The sequence below is a fragment of the Rhinopithecus bieti genome, unplaced genomic scaffold, assembly GCF_001698545.2.
Source record: "Rhinopithecus bieti isolate Rb0 unplaced genomic scaffold, ASM169854v2 scaffold_11380, whole genome shotgun sequence".
NCBI lineage: Eukaryota > Metazoa > Chordata > Mammalia > Primates > Cercopithecidae > Rhinopithecus > Rhinopithecus bieti.
Genome location: NW_016807225.1, coordinates 3,987,963 through 4,008,809, shown reverse-complemented (window position 1 = coordinate 4,008,809; position 20,847 = coordinate 3,987,963). Strand labels below are relative to the sequence as shown.

The 20,847-nt window shown below is 45.6% G+C and overlaps 2 protein-coding genes across 4 annotated transcripts in view; one reads left to right on the top strand and one right to left on the bottom strand.

Annotated features, from left to right (window-relative positions):
• Window positions 1–3,515: 3,515 nt before the first annotated feature.
• Window positions 3,516–15,157, bottom strand: AHSA1 (activator of HSP90 ATPase activity 1). 3 transcript variants are annotated; one of them, XM_017880645.1, is made up of 9 exons: window positions 15,050–15,157; window positions 13,236–13,426; window positions 10,776–10,858; window positions 10,261–10,378; window positions 8,050–8,138; window positions 7,068–7,196; window positions 4,838–4,939; window positions 4,508–4,559; window positions 3,516–3,911 (listed from the first exon to the last, which is right to left on the bottom strand). In XM_017880645.1, the coding sequence occupies exons 4-9, from the start codon at window positions 10,325–10,327 to the stop codon at window positions 3,739–3,741; spliced, it is 612 nt and encodes a 203-aa protein (XP_017736134.1). In that variant the 5' UTR covers window positions 10,328–10,378; window positions 10,776–10,858; window positions 13,236–13,426; window positions 15,050–15,157; the 3' UTR covers window positions 3,516–3,738. The 3 variants fall into 3 exon arrangements, with proteins under 3 accessions (XP_017736134.1, XP_017736131.1, XP_017736135.1); XM_017880642.1 differs by lacking the exon at window positions 15,050–15,157 and adding an exon at window positions 14,763–15,003; XM_017880646.1 differs by lacking the exon at window positions 15,050–15,157 and adding an exon at window positions 14,666–14,734.
• Window positions 15,158–15,254: 97 nt separating this feature from the next.
• Window positions 15,255–20,847, top strand: part of VIPAS39 (VPS33B interacting protein, apical-basolateral polarity regulator, spe-39 homolog) — a 33,083-nt gene continuing 27,490 nt past the window's right edge. The window contains exons 1-3 of the mRNA XM_017880637.1: window positions 15,255–15,537; window positions 18,908–19,000; window positions 19,602–19,707. Coding sequence (XP_017736126.1) covers window positions 18,908–19,000; window positions 19,602–19,707 — 199 coding nt within the window. The 5' untranslated portion in view covers window positions 15,255–15,537. The remainder of the gene's footprint in view (window positions 15,538–18,907; window positions 19,001–19,601; window positions 19,708–20,847) is intronic.

Here is a 20,847-nt window from a genome sequence, read left to right as displayed (position 1 = left end):
TGCTAATTCCCCTCCTTTCTAATATAACTCACCTTGCCTTTTAAACATACTGTCTTAATCTGTAGCTAATGGTTTTCTATTACTCATACTGAATTTAGCCAACCCCATTTTAAATCTGTACCTTTAAAGTGGCATGCTAAATCGCTGCCATGTCAGGCCACAGATGAGAGAAACTAAAGGGGCTGGGGAGTGGGTCAGCTATGAAATTATGTTTATTCAAGCAATGCAAAGGAGAAAGACACTGCGCAGGTGGCAGCTGGCTTTAGGAGCACCTGTGTGTGAGGAGCAGTGCCAACGGCGGGAGCAGTGAGCCTTATGAAGGGAGGGTTTCCAGAGTAGCTGGTATCAGAGCCCAGAGGAAGCCCATGAAACCAGAGAGGGTCCCTCCACTCCGTTCTGTTCCGGTGTCAGTCACATCACTGGCTTGGCTAGCTGTTCTTCCTGTCCCCAACACCAGGAGTTCATCCGTGGTCATGAATCCAGCATGAATACCACTGACTGTTTCTACCTTAACAGCCACCCCAGCAACCAAGATGGTTTTGCCCAATTTTACCCCCTCTGGTTTGCCTCGCAAATGGCCCTAGGCTAGGCAAGGCTGGTCAGATTGAATTCTTCCTAGAGTTTTAGGTAACCAACAGCAGGAGTCTGCTGACCTGTCTCTTGGAAGACAGAATGATTAGATCCTTTGCCCCATTAGTCTAAAAGGGACACAAATGTGCTGCTATGCCTCCTTCTTTACAATGAAGTTTACTTAACATGTTGAGGTGCTTCTCAAAGTGCATCCCTGATATTAGAATCACCTGGGATATTTATTAAACTCTGTTTATGAGCCACACCCCACACCCACTGAGTAAGAATCTCTAGGAATGGAGTTGACTTTTGTGCATTGTTCTTCCTCTCAGGCAGGGAGAGCTCTTAGCCCAAGATATGCAATTTGGACTAAATTAGCCAGCTTTTCAAAATAGCATTCTGGCTTAAGGGAAAACACTTGGGCTTTTGAATGGACTCAGCAGGGACTATTTGCTAAATGACACCAGGTGCTAGTGTTTCCACATGTACCATCTCGAACACTCTCACAAGGCACCTATTATACACATTCTACAGATAAGGATGTTCACCCAATTTGTTAGGAAGTGGGGAACTTTTACCATTCAAACACAAGTCAAAGTCCACAGTTTTATTTCTAGCTATACCATCTGCTAAAAAGGTTCAGATGGCTAACCAAAATGTTATCAGTAAAATGGCAATGGTAAGAATTGAATAACCATCAATACTGGCATGTAACGGCAATTGCACACGTCACATGGCAGGCACTTAGCCTGGTGCCTTGGGTTTAACGAACATATTGGTCATCTCTACTTGATTGATTCTAAGTGTTCTGGAACTGGTAACTTTCCATCCAGATGTGTATGAAAAGCCTTATGTTTTCTTTCTCTTTTTCTTTTTTTTTTCATTGAGACGGAGTCTTGCTCAGTTGCCTAGACTGGAATGCAATCAACGGCATGATCTTGGCTCACTGCAACCTCCGTGTCCTGGGTTCAAGCAATTCTCCCACTCAGCCTCCTGAGTAGCTGGGACTACAGGCATCTGCCACCACACCTGGCTAATTTTTGTATTTTTAGTAGAGATGGGGTTTCACCATGTTGGCCAGGCTGGTCTTGAATCCCTGACCTCAGGTGATCTACCCGCCTTGGCCTCCCAAAGTGCTGGGATTACAGGCGTGAGCCCCCGCGCCCGGTCGGAAGGGCTCTTTTTTGTTGTTGTTTTTGTTTTGTTTTGAGACAGAGTCTTCATCTGTCGTCCAGGCTGGAGTGCAGTGGCTTGGTCTCGGTTCACTGCAACCTCTGCCTCCCAGGTTCAAGCAATTCTCCTGCCTCAGCCTCCCAAGTAACTGGGATTACAAGTGCCTGCCACTATGCCTGGCTAATTTTTGTATTTTTAGTAGAGATGGGGTTTCGCCATGTTGGCCAGGCTGGTCTCGAACTCCTGACCTTGTGATCTGCCTGCCTCGGCCTCCCAAAGTGCTGGGATTACAAACGTGAGTCGCTGCGCCCAGCCAAAGGCTCATTTTTTAATGGTCTCTGTGTTAGGAGGAGTCTGTTAGGAAGGGCCTGTTGATTTGATTCAAGCTAGAGTCCAGGTTCTTCAGCAAAAGGCGTCATTTTGGACCCCAGGAGGCAGATGTAATGTCAAACTAGATGTAGATTAGTTCAGCCCAGCACTCCTATAATTCAAGCCAAAGATGGCTTTGGGAAATGTAAATGAACCAGATCTTGCACTCTGCTTTAACCAGTTTTAGCCTGCAAGGTCTTGCTGCCACCCAATAAAACAGGCAAAAAATAGACGAAGGAAATAGCTGTAGTTGTAGGAGGTAGTGTCTGGCTTAGAAAGCACTGACCCACGCTGGGGTGCAGGAAGTCAGGGCGAGGCTTGTCCAGGAGTGACTCTCCCTGTTTAGGTACCGATACCTCTTCCTGCAATGTGGCAGTCTGAATCCACTATATCCCCAACACTTGGCTCATGGTCAGTGCCCAGCAAACTTAATGGTACCACATATTGTTAAATAAACAATTTCCTGAGTATGGGCTCTGCAGTTACAGTCCTTGTTGCAGTTACAGTCCTTGTTGCAAATCTCAACTCTGCTTAATTGTTCAATCTGGGTGTTAAGAAATCCAAGGCTCGCCTGTAGCAAATACGTATGTAAAATATTTTTTTTTTTCATTTTTTGAGACAGTCTTACTCTGTCACCCAGGCTTGAGTGCAGTGGTGCAATCTTGGCTCACACCTTCTGGGCTCAAGCTATTCTCGTGCCTCAGCCTCTAGAGTAGCTGGGATTACAGGCATGCGCCACCACACTGGTTAATTTTGGTATTTTTAGTAGAGATGGGGTTTCGCCATGTTGGCCAGGCTGGTCTCAAACTCCTGGCCTCAAGCGAACTACCTGCCTCAGCCTCCTGAAGTGCTGGGACTATAGGCCTGAGCCACTGCACCTGGCTATACGTAAAATACATGTATTTAAAAGCCAAGACTTAAGTTCGTGTAAAACAAATGACAACAGTACCTACTTCATATCATGGAGATCAAATGAGTTAATGTAGTGTCTGGTACTCAGTAACTATGCAACATAACAGAAGCTGCCACAAGTTAGGAATCTCCCACCTTTCCATATCCCAAAGCAGCATCTGGTGATCACTTATCCTTGCAAGAGGGTAAGAGGCTATGGGCAGTGCAAAGTGAGAAGTCAGCTGCACTGGCAGTAGAGGTATAGTGTTTGTTAGCACTCTCTACCCAAGTACCAACCCTCCCCTACTTTTATGGGTAAAAAGGCAGGAACTATTTACCAGGAAGAAAGACTAGCTCAGGAATGCCTGGTAGTGAGAAGCAGGCGCTGTGCCTCTTAATTACCCACACTTATCCAGAATAGAGACAAGGCTATCCACCCCATCCTTTTTTGAATTCAGAACCTTTGAGGGAGTTCTCAATACCAGCCAATCAACACAGGTTCCAGACACGCATGTTTTTTAAATTATGTTTATTTAGCATATGTACACATAAAAGAGAAATTGCCCTCTGAACCCACCCAGAAGAAAACATGCACAAACCCAAGGTATATGTGGAGGGGAGGGGCCCTGGCCCCAAGTTAGCGGCTGGGACGATGCAATCCTGTGAGTCGCAAGTCCCAGTCAGGAGAGGGCTGGACTGAAGTGTCCAGGAGGCTGAAGTCCCCTGCCGCTGGCCCTAAAATAAGCGTGCGCCATAGCCAAAGGTCTGTTTAATGCCCTCAAAGTAGTACCGCTGCCAACCCTGCCGCGTCCGCTCTTCCTCAGGAGCAGGGATGCCTCGACCTTCCATGCACAGCTCAGTCTCTCCATTCTTGTCGATGAAGGTCAAGGTGATGGTGGCAAAGTGCCCTGGGAAAGGCAGAGGGGATGGAGGTTTCATATCTAGGGTTTCCATCTGAGTTTAAGACTGAGGCAACCTGGCTGGGTGTGGTGGTTCATACTTGTCATCTCAGCACTTTGGGAGGCTGAGATGGGCGGATCACCAGAGGCCAGGAGTTCCAGACCAGCCTGGCTAACATGGTGAAACCCCGTTTCTACTAAAATTACAAAACTTAGGTGAGTGTAGTGGCACGCGCCTGTAATCCCAGCTACTTGGGCAACCTGTAATCCCAGTACTTTGGGAGGCTGAGGCAGGAGGATCACTTGAGCCCAGGAGTTCAAGACTAGCCTGGGCAATGTAGTGGGACCCCATCTCTACAAAAAAAGTAATTAAAAAAAAAAAAAAACTGGCGTGGTGGTACACGTAGTCTCAGCTACTTGGGAAGCTGAAGCGGGAGGATCGTTTGGGTCTGGGAGGTTAAGGCTGCAGTTAGCTGTGATTATGCCACTGCACTCTAGCCTGGGTGACAGTGAGACCCTGTTTCCAAAAAACAAACCAAAAAAACAAAAAACTACAGCAAAGAGAGAAAGTTCTGGGGGTAATGGCAATATATATGTTTACTTACCCTCTGGCCAAGATTTAAACCTCCACTTCATCACAATATGTTTCTCAGGGACCTAAAATAATCAAACAGCTCAGTCTACATTATATACTACAACGCACCCAGTCCTAGCTAGGATCAGTCATCTGCCCTTCATACGGAGTCCACCGTCTGTGCAATTGTACTACTTGCAAGAGAGTTCAAATCATGGCCTTTTTTTGAAGAACAAAATGTTTTATTAACCAAAGAGATTAAAGCCTTAAACTTTACCTATAGAGTTGAGAAACAAGAGAAATGTCACTCGGCTGACCAGACAGACGCAACAACCCAAGTCTAGGGCCGGCAGGTACTCACCAGATCAGTAAATTCCCCAGAAACGTTGCCATCTACCATGTGGAACTTTCCACCTCTGTCTGCTTCTAATGTTGCGGGAGCATGGGTAAAGGCCTGCACCAGCTGCAGGAAAAAAAAAAAAAAAGAGGCAGAAGATACATGGCTCTCAGTGGGACCCGGGGACAAATGCCAGCTGAAGGCTGCATGTCTCAACTCTCATTTCCGCCAGTCTGCCCCACAGGCGGGTCCAAGGTGTCCCTCTATTCTGTTCTACTACCAGCCAGGACTTGCTTCGGGAATTCTTTCTGATCCGATGATGCCATTACTTTGGACCCATTTACTTTTATTTATTTAAAATAGTATATGGTTCAGAAAGATATGATAATGAGCTTATGAAAGAAAATTCTCAAGTAAATGTTTGAGACTTCTATTTTCATTTCTGAGAACGTGTCCCAAAGAAGATCTATGCCATACATCTTTTTTTTTTTTTCGAGACGGAGTCTCACTCTGTCACCCAGGCTGGAGTGCAGTGGCATGATCTCAGGTCACTGCAACCTCCGCCTGTCCAGGTTTTAAGCAATTCTCTGCCTCAGCCTCCGGAGTAGCCGGGATTACAGGCATGTGCCACCACGCTGGCTAATTTTTTGTATTTTCAGTAGAGATGGGGTTTCACTATCTTGGCCAGATTGGTCTTGAACTCCTGACCTCCAGATCCACCGGTCTTGACCTCCCAAAGTGCTGGGATTACAGGCGTGAGCCACCGCGCCCAGCCCTTTTATTTTTTTTTTGAGATGGGTCTCGCTCTGTTGCCCAGGCCAAAGTGCAGTGGCATGATCATGGCTCACTGCAGCCCCAACCTCCTAAGCTTAGGTGATCCTTCCACCTCAGCCTCCTGAGGAGCTGGGACTACAGGTGTGTACCACCACACTGGCTAATTTCTGTATTTTTTGTATAGATGGCTTCACCATGTTGGCCAGGCTGGTCTCAAACTCCTGGGCTCAAGCAATTCACCCGCCTCAGCCTCCCAAAGTGTGAGGATTAGAGGTGTGAGCCACTGTCCCTGGCCTACTCCATATATATCAAATCAGTACCATTTTGCTGTGTTCGATTACTCAACAGTGCCACTTTTACTTTTAAAAAGACTTTACCATTTTTTTAAGTAGGTAATACAAATACATGGTAAAAAATTAAAAGGAACAGAAGGTTAAAATGTCAGGAATCCTCCCATACAAAAGTATTTTAAAACTCTGAAAACTTTAGCTAGTTTGGAAGAAGAGATTCAACTGAAGTCTGTGTCCATTTAACTGCTTCTCCAGTTCTTGGTTTTCTAAGGGGGACAGATCATGAGAGTATTTTGAGTGCAGGCACACAGACATACTAACACCCATATACTACATGGTACCTCTTAATTTATGGCTGTATTTGCATTTTTGTTTAAAAAATAAGATCTTGGAATTTTGTCCTAGAGTATGTGGGCACTTCCACGTATCCTAACCACCTTTACTATCAGATAATAAAGCTGAATACAATCATGTTTCTCACCTCCACACTATAGCAGCAGAATGGTACAAGTCAGCTGTGCAACAGAAAGAAGCCAGGAATTCTTCTGTGCTACAGAGTAACCAAGAATGGCCATTCACTTTTCTGGTAAGATTCACTCAGTGGTTTGTACTTATATGACCCAAAACTAGAACAGGCATGGTAGTGTGCACTTGTAGTCCCAGTTACTCAGGAGGCTGAGGAAGGAGGATCACTTGAGCCCAGGAGTTCAAGGCTAGTCTGGGCAACATAGCAAGACCAGGTCTTTTGTTTTTAAAATAAATAAATATGGCTGGGCACAGTGGTTTGCGCCTGTAATCCCAGCACTTTGGGAGGCTGAGGTGGGCAGATCACTTGAGGTCAGGAGTTTGAGATCAGCCCATCTCTACTGAAAAATATGGTGAAACCCCATCTCTACTAAAAAATATAAAAATTAGCTGGGCATGATGGTGCATGCCTATAGTACCAGCTGTTTGGGATGCTGAGGCAGGAGAATCGCTTGAACCCGGCAGGCAGAGGTTGCAGTGAGCCGAGATCGCGCCACTGCACTACAGCTTGGGCGGGTGACAGCGAGACTCCGTCTCAAAAAAAAAAAAAAGAATAGAGGGAGGGAAAATTCACTTTGATGAAGGCCTCATGGCTCCAGCTGTGAGCACCTCTTCTGCACACTAAGGGCAGATGGCATGAGGCCTGAAGGACAAGACTGACTTACCTCTTGGGTGGTCAACACTCTGTAGAGCTCCTCTGGTGACGTCAGGAAGGTTTCCTTAAGAGTGATCTTACAAGTGGGGATTTTGACTCCAACAGGTCTGGCCTGGGTTTTTGAAGGAGCAGGCTTAGCCTGTGAAAGTGGCAGTGAAAACAGTCAGTACAGAGTAATGATACAACCTCAGTCAACGTGGCTTCAGAGACAGTTGTACCATTCATTCTCAAAAAAATTTTCACCTCCAAGGCTAATTATTCCAAGGGGTTTGAAGGGAATTTGAGTGTGCAGGTGTTTTAGTCATGAGGGTAATGTTTCTGCAAACATCCTCAATTCCCAGTAAAAATAACCACTCTACAAGGAAGACCCTGATAGTCAAATAACAAATCAAATCATTGAGATATTTTTTAAGAGCTCAGTATAATTCTCAAACAATTTCTATGCTTAAATAGCTGGAAGCAGTTTTCTCCCCACTGCTAGAGTATCCACTTTGCTATGCTGACAAAAGAGCAACAGGGCTCTAAACCAAGTGCTGAGCTTGAACCACAAACTTCCATCTCCAGATAAAGTACTTGCTTGCCCTGTAAATTGGAGAGACTGGGTGAAGACAAGGATGTAACTCCATTTCCTGATGGGACCTCTAATATCGAAGTCTGAGATATCAACACACCAATTAGGCTGAAGACTTATATAGATGAAGACCATCCTTTGTTCATAACCTCCTAATTGGTGCTAAATGCAATCAAGAGTCAGACTTTTAACTGTCTGATGGCTTCTACTTGCTCTAGGGGTCTGTGATAAACAAATTAAAACCAGGTTAAAATGGGTGAACGAATGCATATTGCAGGGACTCTAAAAAAGCACCATGAGCAGATCACAAGCTGCTCTGGCTTAGAGGTTAGGGACACAAAGAGCTGACATGTGGGATTAAGAAGGCGGTCTCTCAAGTTCCTTTGCAGACAGTCTCCCACCCCGGGAGAAAACCATTTACCTTATGCTCCTCAGTTTTCAGTGCTGGCTGCCCCACTGGGTCTACTGACTCTCCATTCACTGTAGGTAAGATCATGCCCTGGGTGAACTCTGAAAAGATAAAATTCCAGCTCATGGAAGTTATTTCTTAGGAGCTGAGATCTGGAGTTTCATTACAGCTTGACAAACATAGCCATCCTACTACAGAATGAGGTTATGATCAGAAAAGGAAGAGGCTATTTTTACATCTTTACTTTTGGTCTATGCCAGACTGGTATGGGGGTATATGCTATAGAATATAGTATGTTCACTGGGATTATCTTTTTTTTTTTAGATGGAGTCTTGCTCTGTCGCCAGGCTGGAGTGCAGTGGCGCAATCTCAGCTCACTGTGATCTCCAACTCCCTGGTTCAAGCTATTCTCCTGCCTCAGCCTCCCGAGTAGCTGGGATTACAGGCAAGTGCCACCATGCCCGGCTAATTTTTGTATTTTTAGTAGAGATAGGGTTTCACCATGTTGGCGAGGATGGTCTCGATCTCCTGACCTCGTGATCCACTGGCCTTAGCCTCCCAAAGTGCTGGGATTACAGGCATAAGCCACCGCGCCCAGCCACTGGGATTATTTTTAAAAGCTTATCCTCCTGACTCAACTGGAAACATTATAACATATTAAGTGCATGTGAGGTCTGCTATGGAAGGATGGCATGAACGCTGTGGCACTTTGATGACTTCAAGAGTGGGTAATCTACCCAGCACCCATGGATGCATGGTTAGTGTCTTTCCTCCACAACTAGTTATGGCACTGGAGTACTGGTCCTCCCCCAAAAGGTGTCTATCACCTTCTATCATCTTCTTTGATGGTTATTACACATATTCCAACACCAAGATCACAACACACTGGCAGAAATGGAATCCCAGGGGAAAGCTGAGCTGACTTCTATTCTAACCATCTAAATATCCCTGGAGAATGCATATCAAAGATAGTCCAGACTGTATTTAAGTAATGAGTCCAGCGATGCCAAGTCTTTAGATTAGCGCTGTCCATTAGAAATATAATGTGAGCCTCACCGGGCGCGGTGGCTCAAGCCTGTAATCCCAGCACTTTGGGAGGCGAGACGGGCGGATCACGAGGTCAGGAGATCGAGACCATCCTGGCTAACATGGTGAAACCTGGTCTCTACTAAAAAAGACAAAAAACTAGCCGGGCGAGGTGGCGGGTGCCTGTAGTCCCAGCTACTCAGGAGGTGGAGGCAGAAGAATGGTGTAAACCCGGGAGGCGGAGCTTGCAGTGAGCTGAGATCCGGCCACTGCACTCCAGCCTGGGTGACAGAGCGAGACTCCATCTCAAAAAAAAAAAAAAAAAAAAAAAAAAAAAAAAAAGAAATATAATGTGAGCCTCAAATATAATTTGTTTTTTGAGAGGGAGTCTCACTCTGTTGCCCAGGCTGGAGTGCAATGGCATGTTCTCGACTCACCGCAACCTCCACCTCCCAGGTTCAAGCGATTCTCCTGCCTCAGCCTCTTGAGTAGCTGGGATTACAGGCATGCGCCACCATGCCCGGCTGATTTTGTATTTTTAGTAGAGATGGGGTTTCTCCACGTTGGTCAGGCTGGTCTTGAACTCCCGACCTCAGGTGATCTGCCCACCTTGGCCTCCCAAAGTGCTGGGATTACAGGCGTGAGCCACCGCACCCAGCCCATAGTGTAATTTATACTCACAGCACATCTCTTGTGTTTTTTGGTCATCCAGGCTGGAGTGCAGAGGCATGATCTCAGCTCATTGCAACCTCCCTGCCTCCTGGGCTCAAGCCATTCTCCCACCTCAGCCTTCCCAGTAGCTGGGACTACAGGTGCTTACCACCGTATCCAGCTAATTTTTGTATTTTTGTAGGACGGCATGTTGCCCAGGCTGGTCTCGAATTCCTGAGCTCAGGCAATCAGCCCACCTCAGCCTCCAAGAGTGCTGGGATTACAAGTGTGAGCCGCTGTGCCTGGCCCTCACAGCACATCTCGGTTTGGTCTAACCACATCTCAAATGCTCAACCAACAGTATTAGACAACACAGCTCCAGATCCTTCCCTTACTCCGAGCTTATGGACTGACTTTAAGATGAAATAAGCCCCCTCCCCACAAATCTTTACCCATTTGTCAAAGAAAGGACTGTCCAGGCCCTTAACCACAGTCTAACAGGTGGAAACTACCTCCTTAAGGCATATAGAACTACTCAAGGGATACCTGTTTTGAGGGTGCTGATGTAAATTCCCATTGCTTCTCTGAGAAGTTTCACCCCTTCTTCCTTCATTAAGGCCACGAGATTTGTGTCAGGCTCATCTTTGGCAAGGCTCACACTAATCTGAGTGAAAGATGAGAAGTAGGTGGTAAATAACTTGAGGGGCACCCTCATTATGGAATGTGGGGCTGAGCAATCACGTAACTGCTGACACTTCCAAAGGAAATGCATGAGTACTGCGATATTCGTACAATCCCCATTAGTGTTCCTTCTTGAGTCCTCTCTGTCAAATGGCTAATGTTAGTTAGAACCCATGTCACTAGCTAAAGTGAAGAAATTAAAGAAGTGCAAATTGCTCTGGAAGTTTTCAGTGGCACCACACGCCTAGCAAGTATCTGCAGACTCGGGTTCTGAATGCTTGGACCAAGCCTGCACTATGAATCCTCAATGACAGGTCACTTTTCTCATCTGAGAATAAGAGGATATAGAGGACTCAGATTAGGAGTTAGGAAGCACGAACCTCCACTTCATCCACGCTGTTTTCATCAGACAAATTGGGGATCTCCACATGTCCTTTGTACTGTACTCCTGACTTAGAAGTACCTGTCAAAACCAATGCAATGTCATTAGTCCACTCCTAGGCAGGAAAGGTCTCTGCTCCAGGCTCCTAACTGCGACCTCACTTCTGCTGCTTTTGGATGGCTGAACTGATCCTCTTTATTCTGAGAATGCCACATGCCAGATGCAGTCAACACCCGCACCCCCAAAAGAAATGTCTTTTCCTCACCAGGTTACTGGAAACCAACTATGTTATTACAAAGTGGGACAAAGAGCTACAGATTTGGTATTAGCATGAGTTATACCGTAAGAACTTGGGTCAAAAGCCAGTAGTTCTGCTAGAAACTTCTTTTGAAAATATCAATTTATTTCAGTGCAACTGAGATATTAGGGAACAATTTGATTATAACGAGAAGTTCACATTTGCTTATATGTGACTCCATCCATGAGAAACACTAGGTGAATACGGAAAGCCTCACCCAACTACATAGGATACATAAAACACACATATCTCAAACACCTATCTGCCAATGACCTCGGTTTACAGCATGTATTGTGAGCCATACCCATCCTCATCTAGTGTAATGTTCCTTCTGATTGTAGATGATTCTCCTTCTGCCATTCCAAAGTAGTCCTCAAGCTGCAACCCTTCTGATGCCCACTTTTTTCCCCCGAAGACAGTCTCGCTCTGTCACTCAGGCTGGAGTGCAGTGGCACGATCTTGGCTCACTGCAACCTCCACCTCCCAGGTTCAAGCAATTCTTCTGCCTCAGTCTCCCAAGTAGCTGGGATTACAGGTGCGTGCCACCATGCCCAGCTAATTCTTGTATTTTTTAGTAGAGATGGGCTTTCACCATGTTGGCCAGGTGTGTCCAATTCCTGACCTTGATCCACTTGCCTCGGTCTCCCAAAGTGCTGAGATTACAGGCGTGAGCCACCGTGCCTGGCTCTGATGCCCACTTTCACAAGTAATCTTCAGGTCTTTTTAATGGTAAAGCACCGTATTTACTGTAGTCTTTATTTATTTATTTATTTTCTTTTGAGATGGAGTCTCAGTCTGTTGCCCAGGCTGGAGTGCAATGTTGCGATCTCAGATCACTGCAACCTCCACCTCCTGGGTTCAAGCGGCTCTCCTGCCTCCGCCTCCCGGGTAGCTGGGACTATAGATACGCGCCACCACGCCCGGCTAATTTTTTGTATTTTTAGTAGAGACGGGGTTTCACTGTGTCAGCCAGGATGGTCTCAATCTCCTGACCTCATGATCTGCCCGCCCTGGCCTCCCAAAGTGCTGGGATTACACGTGTGAACCAGCGTGCCTGGCCTATATTTATCTATTTCTTACCATTTAATGTGCACAAAACTATGCTACCAATTTTTAGTCCCTATATTTAAAAAAAAAGTGTCAGCCAGACACAGTTCAAGACCAGCCTGACTAACATGGTGAAACCTGTCTCTAATAAAAATACAAAATTAGCCAGGCGTGGTGGCAGGCACCTGTAATAGGCACCTGTAATCCTACCTGGGAGGCTGAGGCAGGAGAAGTGGTTGAACCCAGGAAGTGGAGGTTGCAGTGAGCCGAGATCGCGCCACTGCACTCCAGCCTGGGCGACAGAGCGAGACTCCAACAAAAAAAAAAAAAAAAAAAAAAGGAGGTCTGAGCAAGATGACACCAAAGATTCCTTCCATACTACTATGCTTCAAGTGTACTTTAAAAAGAAATTAACAAAAATCAAGGACAGATAAATCTACTTTCACCCTTCTTTATGATATGACTATTCACTTCAGAAATGTTTATCAAAGCACAAATTTCATGCTTTGCCTCATACACAGACAGTAGCTATCTCATACTCCTTTAACTTTATTGCCTTTTTACATTCAGGCTCTCAACAGTCAGGACTGTCCAAAACGGGCATACGCATGACCTCAATTTTTTCCTAATGTCATACAGAAGGGACACAAAACTAGAAGAGAGATAAAACAGCCCCAAATTAGTGTCACACATAAGCTTCATTTTAATTTGTTAGATTCACACTGAGGAGTGTAAAAAAAAAAAGATCAAGACCAAAACAAAACAAAACAAAACAAAACACCTCTTTCCTCCTTTTAAATCACTCACAAGATACATGTAGCTAATCTGAAGAAATATCACCTTAGGTGTTCCAACAAAGACCAAGGCCCAAAGATCCAGTGGCCCAGCCACTTCATGGGTGGGACTGATGAGACCCAGAGAGAGGAAATCCATATAGCATCCCACAATGGCAAAGAAATTTCAGTACCCAATACTGCTTTACATTGGACTCCAAAGCAGCAACATCTGCCTTCTCCCTTCAACGTTTGTAACTCCTCAAAACTGTTCTCTCCAGCTACTTAACAGGTTAAACAAAATACAGTTAATCTCTCTGACAGCCCAGCTTAGACTTACCTGTCCAGTTTAGTTTGACGCTCCATTCATAAAAGAAGATAAGTTTCCCTTTGCGATTGTTAATGGATGCCTCTCCATCAAGCTTACTCACTTCCGTCACCTCACATTTGCCTTCTTCATTTTGAACCTGCACTGCCAAGAACAGTGTTTTCAGCTTATCCGTGGACCAATTTGAAGCATCTCTCTCCGTCCTGCAAAGCAGAAACAAAGCTATGAACTAGCAGTCAAATGGAGGATATACTGCTCTATGCAAGAGAATACGAGGTTAAAGGAGGCCTGACAAATAGTTTGAAAGGAACACAAAAACTCCCAGTCCCACTCCAGTATGTCCACAAACATGTCACCCTTTTTTAGGAAGACAAGGGGTTGCACACTGTCAACAAAGACAGCTGCTGTAGAGAATGGTATAAACTCAATGGAAAATGATGCTCTCCTTTCTCGGCATGATGGTGCTGGAGAATACTTGATACTTTAACATGGCGCCCCCATTTGAACAAGTGGAAAACTGCACATACTGCTCTGATCAGGAACACAGACTGGACCATGGAAGAATAGTACTTAGCTAAAAGGCCCAGAAAGGATTAAACCAATAACCCTGACCTCACTGGCACAGTGTTCTGACCTATCAGATTCGCACTTGTATTATAAACTTCCTACACATTCACTGCCCCCTAGATGGCCACAAAAACGTTAAGTCCAGGGCTTCAAAACAACAAAAATTAGGTCAAGTACTCTGCATGTTAGAAGAGAGAACACAAAGTAAGATATGGAAAAGAAACATCACTATCTGCCTTCCTACTTATCAACTATTAGAGAAAACAACAGCAAAAAAAGCTGCAACAAAGTAACGGTACAATACAAACATTATGAACAAAATTCAGTGGAATTCAAAAGTAAGGAAACATTACTTTGGGCAGATTTCATGAAGCAGGGCAGTATTTTAAGAACGTTCAGGTTATAAAACCACGGCTGCTCGGCAACCTGGAGTTTCAACACACCTGACCTGACAGTTCCGGGTGAGAGGCCGCAGCTATCTGAGCTCTGAGCACCTGCACAACACGTTCTCAATCTCCCGCGGGACTGCTGCAGCGGTCCCCTATGAATGACTTTTAATTTTACTGCAAGTCGCAAAACAGGAATTACAGATCCCTGGCCTTAGGCCTTTCACAGCTGTCTCCCAACACAATCAAAAGAGGTTCCAGGCTCAGTGACTCCTCTGGCCACGTGTAGTAAGCACCTCCCTGCTTGGGCTGGATGCAGCAGCCAGGGCGTTATCTCCCAGTCTCTCTGACAACCCTCCTCTGGGGCGCTGCCCTCCACGTCCATCTCCCTCCCCTCAAGCACTGAGAAGGTGGCAGGGGAGTGGAGAGGCCTGGGGCTACGGACCCCTGCCACAGGAAGGACCCGCCCCCATCTCCGGACAGGGCTACCTCAGCCCCAGCTCTGTCCGGTCCGAGGTTCCAGGAACCCTGAAACCCTGGCCCGGCCGCAGGTCTCCCAAGGCCAGCCTGCTTTGCTGGCCCTCACCAGTGCCAGTTGTTGACGTTGGTGGCGTCCGCCCGCTCCTCCACGATCCAGCGTGGGTCTCCCTCACCCCACTTGGCCATCGGCTCTCCTATCGCGGCGCCACCAGCTCCGGAGCTGCCGCAGCCACAGCCTCAGGACCGCTTAGTGCCAGCCGCCCGGCAGCGCCTGGAAACTACTAGAAGCGGCCGCAAGCACCTCCTGGCTTGCTTTTCCCTCCACCCCCTCCCCTTTTTAACTTCCGGCTCCTCCCCATTTCCACCGGCTACTTCCGTCCCAACTCGCCGCACCGTGGGTTCCATCTGATTTAGTGTTCCTTCAGACTCCCTCAGGTTCTCCCCAAAAACGGTCCTGAAACCCAACTGCTCATACAACCATTCTTCACCCATAGGAAAACAAAGAACACGTCTCATTGTTTCCCTGGACCCTAAATCGGCCTTGCTGAGCCTCATGGGAATTGTAGTCTTCTTACGTGACCCGCTGGGTAACCGCGGAAGGTCGCCCTGAAGGGAGAGGAAATGACCTAGCACAGTGCATGGGGTTTCTGGGGGCTGTAGTCAAGAAGCCTTGTGGTTCATCGGGACAGCGCCTGACAGCAGAGGCAGAAGAAACTATAACTTCCAGCATGCCCTGCGGCCTCTTTATTCGCGTTTTCTCCCCGCCCCGCGATTATTCCTTTCTGCCCCCTTCTCTAAGCTGCACAGCCTGAAAAGAGAGGCTGGTCCAGCGGCGGCGGAGGCTGACGCTGTCCTGAGAGGGAGGGCTCTGTGCGTAAGAGGTGAGGGTGTCCCAAGCCCCTTGGGTCGCTTATCAGGCTGAGTCCAGCCTCTCCGCATCTTGATCTTTCCCCCTCTTCTAGGAGGCATCCTACACCCTACGACCACAGGCCTGATTCTCTTCTTTCAGTCAGGGCGACCCTTGGGCGCTGGAGTACGCTTGGGAATGGGGCTGCGAGTAAGCACCAACGATTGGTTCGGAAGTGGACATTTGGTTCAGAAAGAGCATTTAACTCTGCCAGGGATCCGCTGGGCTCTGACGACTGCGGTAGATCCATGGCTTCCTGGACGTTCACCCGTAGAGTCATCCTAGCTTAACTCATGTTCCCTGGTCTCAGTTCACAAGCCTCACCTGTATCTTCCTGGCTCGGAAGATAATTGACACCACGTCTGACTTTCTCAGTAGCTGGTTTTTGGAGTTTTCTGAGGCAGGGAGGATGTTGTGGTTTTCTTGCTGATCCTTCTGTTTTCCTTTGTAAAGTTCCTGTTCTCCCCTGAGATCTCTCACCCTGCCTTGTGGCCTGTCAGTAAACAGGAGAGACGACAAAGTTAAACCTCTGAAGTGTTTTAAATCATGTTGAAGCACCTGTCACTCTTAAGATTGTACCTGATTACTTTATAACTCTAGAGCTATTAGATCGTTATCTATACTTGTCAAGTAAACCTAGCTTCTCGTTTGGCGTTATAAATACAAATTGATGGCAGGTGTCTACTGCCATTGCGTGGTTTAAAATATTTCCAGAAATCCACTGGCAGGTTATTGTGTTCGTTAGACATATTCTATGTCTATTTGTAGATAACTACTATAGTGAAGGAATGATCTCTAGTTTTCCGGAGAGTGAAAAATAGGTAGAAGGACCATGCAAGACACTAGAAATGGTCTAGAAGCCAGAAAGCCTGGATTGTAATTTGAAATAGCACGTAACAAGGTGGCTTTGATACTGAACTCTTTTGTGCCTCACTTTCCCCGTGAGTAACATGGAAATGGAATCTCCCAGGCCTACTTTACAAGATTGTTCTGAGGATCAAATGAATGACAGATTTATGAACTGACATGTGTGCCAGAGACATTTATATGTTCTGTGCACATCTTCAGCATTTGTGCCCACTCAGAATTTTTTTTTTTTTTAATTTTTAGGATTGCTAAAAAATATTTTCTTTTTTAGCTTTTCCCAAGGTACTATGATGATGTATTAATAATAAAAGTTACTACTGAGTGTTAATTTTGGGTCGGGCACTAAGCACTTTATATGTATTAACTGGTTTACTCCTCATAACCATTTCTAAGATAGGTCATCTGTTATGCCCATTTTACAGATGGGGAAACCAAGACAGAAAAATGTCAGTATGATATTCCATATTAAAAGGAATTAACATTTAGTATTTACTTTCTGCTAGACACTTTTATAGATGTTCCCTGCAACCCTGTGAGATAGGATATAATTTTCTCCAAAGCTTAAAAGTAAAGTCATTTACATTTATCCAGTTTGCTCAGAATTAAGAGAAACCAGGATTTGAACTCAAGGTTGCCTGACTACAATGTCTGTGTGGGATGATTTCATGGTGTCTACCAGCATTTTTGGTTTATCTCCCTAAAATTAAATACAGAAAAGGATTTTTAAGCAACACTGTTCCAGTAGAAATCAATTAGCGATGTCTGCTGTGGGAAGGAACCAGAAAGTAGAAAATTCCCACAATACCCTTGCTATCCTTATATCCCCTGAGTTGAAAACAGAGTCAGGAAGTAACAGTAGAATATCTTTAAGGGCCATCAAAAGCCTCAACAGGTCTACCATGATGAGGCTTTTCTCAAGCTTTTATTGATGAAGGTGCTATTAAAAGGAAAAGCAAATGGTTCTTTTAGAACTTGATGCTGTTTAGCCGTTACGATTATTTTTGGTGCTGTGGGAGTTTTAGTACCTAGTCCTTGGCTTAAATCATAGTTTTCATTCTAATCCAGTTGGCATTGATAGTTTAGTTTGTAATTCTTTTTCCTTATTTGGAGACAGGGAGGGTCTCACTCTGTCACCCAGGCTGGAGTGCAGTTGTATAACCTCAACTCATGGCAGCCTCAACCTCCTGAGCTCAGGTGATCCTCCACCTCAGCCTCCCAAGTAGTTGGGACTACATCACCATGTCCAGCTAGTTTTTTGTTTTGTTTTTACATTTCTTTTGTAGAGACAGTTTTACTGTGTTGCTCAGGCTAGCCTTGAACTTGGACCCAGGCAATCCTCCCACCTCACTCTCCCAAAGTGCTGGGATTACAGATGTGAGCCACTGTGCCCTGCCTAGTTTGTAATTCTAGGGCAAAACTTGTTTTTGCAGGGCAAAATTGAATTTTATAGTAGTTGTATCAGGTACTTGTGGTCTTTTGACTACTTCTTTATATACTTGCTTTTCTTGGCCATGCCCTCATTTCCCAAATTTTGGCCAACAGTTGTTAATCAAATAGTCATAATTTGAAGATTTAGGTGAGATAGTTCTGCTTCTTTTAATTGCTTTGCTTTCCATTCTTTCAGGCATTTATGAGAGTGGAATATTTGTCAGTTTTATTCACTGTAGTATTCCCAGAACCTAGAACAGTGCCTCAGAGATGGTGCTCAATAAATATTTGTTGAAAATGCGAATGCAATTTTTGTCTATTTTGTGCATGTTTTGATTGCTCTTCCTTGTGTATTCAGCAAAGTTTTGTGATGGATTCTTACAGCATCTGCCTGCCTTGCACTGTTGCTTTTAATACATACCTATGCTGAATGCCCTGGCTGTGTTGTACGGTCCTTCAGAAGTGGGAACGTGTCTGACACTTTTTTTTTTTTTTTGAGATGGAGTTTTGCTCTTGTTGCCCAGGCTGAAGTGCAATGGTGCAATCTCAGCTCACCGCAACCTCCGCCTCCTGGGTTCAAGTGATTCTCCTGCCTCAGCCTCCCGAGTAGCTGGGATTACAGGCATGCACCACCATGCCCGGCTAATTTTGTATTTTAGTAGAGACGGGGTTTCTCCATGTTGGTCAGGCTGGTCTCGAACTCCTGACCTCAGGCGATCTGCCCGCCTCGGCCTCCCAAATTGCTGGCATTAAAAGCCTGAGCCACCGTACCCAGTCTCTGGCACTTTTTAATATATCTTACAACACCTGAGAGAGTGCCCTGGACAAAGTGGATGCTCTAAGAATAAATGACTACTTCTGGGTAATTAGAAGATTAGAAGTATGATTTGATCAGTTGGAGACCCAAGAATGTGGTTTTATATGGCAGGTTCAATATTTGTTTTACCAGATCCTTTTCTGCATCCTTGATTTTTGGAAGCAGTTAAAGCTTTGGAACTCTTTAGGGAGAGACCCAGAAAGGGACGATGTATGTCTTCCTGTCACTGTAGATGAATCGGACAAAGGGTGATGAGGAGGAGTATTGGAACAGCTCCAAGTTCAAGGCTTTCACCTTTGACGATGAAGATGATGAGCTTTCACAGGTAGGTCAACTGCTGAAGTTTGTACTCTTCTCCACAGTGCCACTCTAAAATTCCTTTGTCTTGCAGTCTGGGTAACTTGGCTTTTGACCATGTCTTCATTAGGGTCAGGAAAGAACCAGAAGGATTGTAAAATCCAGCTGTCTGCCTTTTTTACTTTACCTTTTTAAAAAGATGATTTAATCCTTTCATTTTTTTTTTTCTAAAGAACCTCAAGTCTTTTATTCATGTGATATATATTTTTTATTTTGAAAGATGAACTGGATTGGAGGATTTATTTTTGTTGTGTCAATTTTGCAACTGGGGAAACATTTATTTTTAGAGAGGTGAATAAATTCACTCAGGTTTACATAGCAAGTCACTGCCAGGAATATGATGAGAATTCAAAAGTGACTTTGACTCCTCCTAATTCTTTTACCACTGGACTGTAGTGTGGCTAAAAATCAGTTTGTTTTCTTGGCAAATATCTAGTATGCTAGGCTTTCGATTGCAAAGGGTGAGTGTTGGCCACCTCCAGGCCCCAATTCCTCAGCCTTCTTGATTGTCAGAAGAGAGGTGGGGAATGATGATTGCCTGAGCACCCTGGCCTTGTGTCCCTCTGCAGTTAAAGGAGTCCAAGCGGGCGGTGAACAGCCTCCGGGACTTCGTGGATGATGATGATGATGATGATGACCTGGAGCGAGTCAGCTGGAGTGGGGAACCTGTGGGAAGTAAGTAGAAGAGGCGGGGATAGATGTCCAGGATTCTTATCACTAATGAAGGCTCTACTTGTTTGTCTCTTCAGTGCCGGTTTGGAGAGGGAATGAGGTAAGACTGTTTTCAGATGAGCATGCATCTGGAAACGGAAATCCAGGAGAAGATACTTGGGAAATCCAGCAGGCATTCCCACATGGCCACATAGGTCTGCTCTTCAGGGGTTGAGGCTTGGCTGGCTATTTCATTCTCATTTGGGGTGCTTGTTAAAATGACATACTCCTAGGCTTTATCCCAGAGATTCTGTTCATTAGGTCTTCTGCGGAGTAGCGGGGGTCTCAAGTTTTAATAAACCCTGCAGGTGATTCTACTTTATAGCCATATTTGGGAACTACTGACTTAACTCAGTGTACTCATAACTGATTGACAGAACGGACTTCCTTACCCACCCAGTCTCACTGCTTAGCTGTGTACTTAATACTTTTTCAGAGTCCATTTGGTTTTTTTTTTTTTTTTTTTTTGATGGAGTCTTACTCTGTTGCCTAATCTGGAGTGCAATGGTGCAATCTTGGCTCACTGCAACCTCCACCTCCCAGGTTCAAGCGATTCTCATGCTTCAGCCTCCCTAGTACTGGGATTAAAGGCACCAACCACCATGCCTGGCTAATTTTTAGTAGAGATGGAGTTTTACCCTGTTGGCCAGGCTGGTGTCAAACTCCTGACCTCAAGTGATCGCCTGCCTTGGCCTCCTAAAGTGCTGGGATTATAGGTATGAGCCACTGTCCCTGGCCCACATCTGATTTTTTTTGTTTGTTTTTTGAGATGGAATCTCACTCTGTCGCCCAGGCTGCAGTGCAATGGCATGATCTTGGTTCACTGCAACCTCTGCCTCCCGGGTTTAAGCGATTCTCCTGCCTCAGCCTCCCAAGTAGCTGGGATTACAGGCGCGCACTACTACACCCAGCTAAGTTTTTGTATTTTTAGTAGAGACAGGGTTTCACCATGTTAGCCAGGATGGTCTCGATCTCCTGACCTTGTGATCCACCCGCCTCGGCCTGCCAGAGTGCTGGGATTATAGGCGTGAGCCACCATGCCGGGCCTACCACATCTGATTGAGACGGAGTCTTGCTCTGTTGCCCGGGCTGGAGTGCAGTGGC

Bases quoted from the DNA above. Each gene is read 5' to 3' on its own strand.
- AHSA1 (XM_017880642.1), bottom strand. From the start codon at position 14,842: ATGGCCAAGTGGGGTGAGGGAGACCCACGCTGGATCGTGGAGGAGCGG. The intron at 13,427-14,762 runs GTGAGGGCCAGC...TCTGCTTTGCAG, and splicing joins AACGTCAACAACTGGCACTG to GACGGAGAGAGATGCTTCAA. The intron at 10,379-10,775 runs GTTCGTGCTTCC...TCTTTCACTCAG, and splicing joins ACAGCGTGGATGAAGTGGAG to ATTAGTGTGAGCCTTGCCAA.